This window comes from Dipodomys ordii, unplaced genomic scaffold (genome assembly GCF_000151885.1).
Source record: "Dipodomys ordii isolate 6190 unplaced genomic scaffold, Dord_2.0 Scaffold196, whole genome shotgun sequence".
Lineage (NCBI taxonomy): Eukaryota > Metazoa > Chordata > Mammalia > Rodentia > Heteromyidae > Dipodomys > Dipodomys ordii.
The window spans coordinates 2,374,078-2,379,980 of record NW_012267412.1 but is presented as its reverse complement, the minus strand read 5'-3'; the positions used below and the strand labels follow the sequence as shown (position 1 = coordinate 2,379,980).

Genomic DNA, 5,903 nt, shown 5'->3' with positions numbered 1-5,903 from the left:
GGCTCAGTTTGCAGACTTCTTAAGTGCTTGAATGCAAAGCCACTCTTAAAGCAAAAATAATTTGGTTCCCCTTTTCCCTCTCCTCTTTTTTTTTTTTTTGTGGGTCGTGGGCCTGAATTCTGGGCCTGGGCACTGCCCCTCAGCTCTTCAGCTCAAGGCTAGTGCTCGACCACTTGAGCCACAGCACCACTTCCGGCTTTTTCCGCTTATGTGGTGCTGAGGAATCGAACCTAGGGCCTCTGCATATAAGGCAAACACTTTACTACTGAGCTACCTTCCCAGCCCCTCCTCTCTTCTTTTAACTGGACCTTAGGTTCATAAAAACCAAAGGATTAAAAAACAAAACACAACAAAACCCTATAAGTCATCTTATCTATACCTCCACACTTCAACAGGAGTCTGAGAAGCAAATCAGAATTCACTAGTTCCCAATAGGTACTCATACAACTTCAGCTCAGGAGTTATTTTTGGCAAGAAACTTTTGAGGAGAGAAGAAAGAAAGGGACACAAGAGAAGAGTGATGCCTAGAGGCAGAGACTGTGATAGGTTTTGGCTAGGCAGAGTGACAAGGAAGGGAGAGTAGAGAGAAGGCAAGAAAGAGCTCCACTGAGCCAGAATGAAGTCAGAGCATGATTGGGGAAAGGGAAAAGAAAAGAGAAATGAGTATAGGAGGAGAGGAAAAAAAGACTCAAGAAGGACTGAGGGAGAAATCTTGGGAAGATACTTAGCAAAAGGTGAGGGAGGAGAGAATGAAAGAGCAGTGATATGGAAGGAGAGGAACAAGAGACAGGGAGGGCTGAAAAATAGATCCCAGGGACTGGGGAGGTGGCTCAGTGGTAGAGCGCTTGCCTTGCATGCATGAGGCCCTGGGTTCGATTCCTCAGCACCACATAAGAAAAAAGCCGGAAGTGGCACTGTGGCTCAAGTGGTAGAGCGCTAGCCTTGTGCTGAAGAGCTGAGGGATAGCACCCAGGCCCAGAATTCAGACCCCACAACCAGACCCAAAAAAAGGAAAAAAGAAAAATAGATTCCAGAAGAGCATAGTGCAAGATAGAAAGGATGTTCTTTGTTATTTCCTAAGCTCCTGTTTGATGAAAAACTTCTCCTATTCCACAGAGCAGCCAATGGCCAGGCCCTCGGTAGAGGCGATAGAAGATTAGGAAAGCTGGGCTAACATAGACACAAAATTCTCAATTAAGAGCCATAGAAGGTTCCAGTATGTATAGAGCAAATGACCTAGATTTCCTATAGTTTAGTTTTATGGTTCTAGAGTTACTGCTCTCCCAGACCATTCTAACATGTAAGTGACCTTTTCATGCTTTGCCTTGTGCTGTGCCTTGTCTGGAATTTTTAAGCCCTGGAGACTTGAATGGTCTTTACTATGTTTTCTCTCTTTGCCTTAATTTACAAACATAAAAAGGAATAGTGATCTTAGCCATTTAGGGTGCCTCCTAACCTTTCCTACCTCTTGACACTGGTTTGGATCTTGTTTGGGGGGACATTCTAACTCTTGATAGCATTATTGGACATGTTTTCTGCTTCTGTTTCTGTTTCTGAAGATGTAGCATTCTGATTAGCTAATATTGACTTGTGTTTGTGTGTATATATGCATGTACATGCACCAGAGTCTCACACTCCTGCTTAGTTTTTTTTTCCCTCCCAAATCTGGCATTGTACACCCTGAGCTCTATCTTCACTTTCTGCTTTTTTGCTTAACTGTAGATAAGATTCTCATGGACTTTCTTGCCCAGCTTTTGAACTACAATGCTTAGATCTCAGCCTCCTGAGTAGCTAGGATTCCAGAGTTTACTGGCACTTGGCTTCTTTACAGCTCATAAACTATCACTCCTTAAAGAGTCTGTAAACATTATCTGATCTATGCTAGGAAATTAGCTCATCTTTCTTTGATAGGGAGTTTTTTTCCAAAGCTTTCAGAAAGCTTTGAATATTGCTCTGGACAGTAATACCCAACCTGATTACAGACAGACTTCCAGGACAGTTTTAATTAAACTTCAGGCGATTACTTAACAAAGGGTTTTTTTATTCTTTTCCAACATAGAGGCAAACAATTGACAACTATGTCCAGAGATACTAGGTGTTTGTTTTTGTTTGTTTTTGTTTTTGTCTTTGTCAGTTGTAGGACTTGAACTCAAGGCTTCAGCACTAACCCTGAGCCTCTTTGTGCTTAAGGTTACCACTCTACCACCTGAGCCACAACCACTTCTGAGAGACTGGGTGTTTCTATATCCATGTTGATCTAGAACTGGTTTTTGTTTTTTTGTTTTGTTTTGTTTTGTTTTTGTCAGTCGTGGGGCTTGAACTCTGGGCCTGGATGCTGTTCCTGAGCTCTTCAGCCCAAAGCAAGGGCTCTACTACTTGAGCCACAGCGCCACTTCTGATTTCCTGGTGGTTAGGAGGAGATGAGAGTCTCTTATGAACTTTCCTGCCCAGGCTGGCTTTGAACCATGATCCTTAGATCTCAGCCTCCTGAGTAGCTAGGATTACAGGCATGAGCCACAGGCACCTGGCTAGAACTGTTGTTATTGTCCAGGAATTGTTGATACTTTCACAGCCATGTGAAAAGAAGTCTGGCCTAAGATAGTAGAAGTCTGGTCTTTATTCCAGCTGTTTAGAAAGTGAGCCAGAGCAGGGCACTTACTGCCCACTACTAAACCTTAGCAATTCTGAGGTTTACGGCTGTTTTCTGAGATTCCTTTCTAGCTCCAAATTTCTGAGTACCTAAATAGAATCAACCTCTGTCTCCTCCTCTGCCCCCATCCTTTTCTTCTGTTGCAGTAAGAATACAAGCCCCATACTTGGTGAGAAAGGAAGAAGGAAGTTGAGAGCCAAACATATTTTCTTCCCCCTGTTATAGAGGAAAGTAAGTTTCTTTTAGAATCTAACACATGTTTTGTAAGGCTTTTGCAGAGGAAATAAGAATGAGAGAAGATACTCCATCCTTCTAAGGTCCATCATTTATTCTCCAATCTGTTTTTGGACTAATGAGTCAGAATCTCTTCTTTCATACACCTGCATTTGCTTGGGGCCTCTAAAATGGTTATAGAGGAAAGTAAGTTTCTTTTAGAATATAACACATGTTCTATAAGGGTTTTTTTTTTTTACAGAAGAAATAAGATTGAGAAAAGATAGTTCTTCTAAGGTCCATCATTTATTCTCCAGTCTGTTTTTGGAGTAGTGAGTCGAAATCTTTTTTCATACACTTGCATTTGCTTGGGGCCCCTAACATGGTTAGCCTGACGATGAGTGGAGTACATTCATGCACAACACATTTACATATGATAGTTTGTTTGCCTTTCGGGGGCTGTGTCAGCCTGATTCTTTGGATGCATATATGTATGATTGCAATTAGGGAATGTGTATGCCGGTAGCACCGAGTGAAAATAAAATAGTGCATAAATAGTGTGGCAGGTGGAATTGTGTGTCCCCATGTGTATGCACAATTCTTTTTCTTTAAGCCACTTTAGATTGTCGCCTCCCCTTCATGTCTGTGATTGATTTTGCCAGGCTAATGGTGCGTAAAAGCACTGGTGAGATCTGGGGGCGCCTCCTAGGCTGACGTCAGAGAGACAGTTTAAAAAGGGGGGAGACGGTGGAGAGTGCACAAGCTTCTGCAGGAGACGCGAGGTTTCCAGCCTCGCTGCAGCCTGCAGATCGGTTCTGCGCCCAGAGTGTGACCACCGCTCTCCAGACCGGTTCCTCAGGCAGTGACACCATGCTGTCCTGCCGCCTGCAGTGCGCGCTGGCCGCGATCTCCATCATCCTGGCCCTGGGAGGTGTCACCGGTGCGCCCTCGGACCCCAGGCTCCGTCAGTTTCTGCAGAAGTCTCTGGCTGCTGCTGCAGGAAAGCAGGTAAAGAAACTTCCTTGAAATCTTGTTTTGTTTTGTTTTACCTTTTCCCTGCCCTCCCTTAGCAGGCTCCTGCCCTCTGAGTTTGAGCTTGACAGGTGTTTTTATTTTAAGAGAATTTCAGTTCTTTCCAGACTCCTTCAGCTCTCACACCTCCCAGAGAAACTTTTCGAGTCTAGAATTGCCTGTGTACCCCTTTCTTTTCTGATCGGTGCAGAAGATCACAGTTCCGGTGAGTTTTTTCTTCCTGACGTTCAAGAAAATTTGAAAATCGGGCTGATGGAGCACAAAGAAAAGGTAGCATCTCTCCTGGGTGCTGCCCAGGAAAGGTGCTGACCTGGGTGCTGAAGTGTGATCTTCCTTTCTTTCTGGACTAGGGGTAAGGGGCACTGTGCAAGACAAAGCAATGTGTTTGTGAAAATGGTAAGATCCCCACTTTCTAGCTCATGATGTGGACTTTATAAAACTGTTTGCAGACTCTCTCTCTCTCGTTCTCTCTCTTCTCTCAACAGGAGTATAGCACTTGCAGCAGGAATATAGCAACATTTGCCCTTTTGAAGCTTTCAAATTATCGAGTGATTTATAGAAACTTCCTTTATTTTTTAACCTTCATTGATTTTAATTGTCACAAAAACACAGTTGTGAAAACCATACCAAAGTATGACTCCAGGTGCTTCTATAAGGGATTTTCCATGTCTTTTTTCATCCTCCTTCACCGCTCTGTCTTTCCCTTTCCCTTCTGCCCCATACAGGAACTGGCCAAGTATTTCTTGGCAGAGCTGCTGTCTGAGCCCAACCAGACTGAGAATGATGCCCTGGAACCTGAAGATCTGCCCCAGGCTGCCGAGCAGGATGAGATGAGGCTGGAGCTGCAGAGATCTGCAAACTCAAACCCAGCGATGGCACCCCGAGAACGCAAAGCTGGCTGCAAGAATTTCTTCTGGAAGACGTTCACATCCTGTTAGCCCTTCTAATCATAGTTGCCTACATCAGACCTCCCAGTCCCTCTCCTCCAAACCCCATCTCTCTCCCCCAAATCCCCAGAGTCCTCAGCAAGACCCTTGAATTAGAAATTGAAAACTGTAAATATAAAATAAAATTATCATGAAATTATGGAAAAACAGTGACTTCGTTTCTTATTGAGTAAATCATTCTGTTCAGTAATACATGACGAACGTGAGTTGTGGTTTTAGTAAACTTACTTCAGATACTCATGCACACCAATTCTCACAGATCTCTATTTAAAATTTTTTTGGTAGCAATGTGGATTATGTTTCAAATGGTAACTCTTAGAATCTGGGTCATTTTCAGTTGAAATAACTTCAATTTGCTGCATACATTTAAACTCAAAATCAGCTATAATTACTGGAAAGGGATTGCCACAAACAGCTACATAGTAAATCCATTTAAAATAATATATTGAGTTGTCAGAATGAAGATTAAGTGTTTCTGGGCAAGCAGAGTGAAATCCAGCATGTTGATATGTAAGCTATATAAATGACAGGAAAATCCATTTACAAATTGGAGAAAGAAACTGGTATAGGTACCTAAAATAAACTGTTAACATTTACAATTTGTTTCTTGTTTACAAGCAGTTATTCACATAATCAGCACTGGATGGTGTTATATCTTCTTTGACAATCTTCTCTGCAACTAAAAGTGCTAAATGACAATACCTGACTTAAAAGGAAGCTCCTAATTTTTATTCAGTGGGGAATATAACCTTCATTATTAGGTTCTGGCATGGGAGTTCTACGTGTTTCAAGAAACATTTGTGTGGGGGTCACCTCACTGAATGCTGTACTGTATCAAAGGTATCAGAAGTTAAAATCATTATGGCAGAATATCTGAAAGACATCTTAAATCTTATATATTTTATCAAAAAAAGAATAAAAAATAATACGTTATAACCAATAGTATTACACTCTAAGTGGTACCACTTAAGGCAAAGACAAAAACATTCATAATTTAATTCATGGAAAGAAATACCCTTATGATATCATTTTAGCTCCCTTCGTATTTATCCAGAGCTTCT

General features: G+C 42.1%; 1 protein-coding gene across 1 annotated transcript; it reads left to right on the top strand.

Annotated features, from left to right (window-relative positions):
• Positions 1-3,608: 3,608 nt before the first annotated feature.
• On the top strand, positions 3,609-4,988 carry Sst (somatostatin). The gene is made up of 2 exons (XM_013034783.1): positions 3,609-3,871; positions 4,621-4,988. The coding sequence occupies exons 1-2, from the start codon at positions 3,734-3,736 to the stop codon at positions 4,831-4,833; spliced, it is 351 nt and encodes a 116-aa protein (XP_012890237.1). The 5' UTR covers positions 3,609-3,733; the 3' UTR covers positions 4,834-4,988.
• The last annotated feature ends 915 nt before the right edge of the window (positions 4,989-5,903 follow it).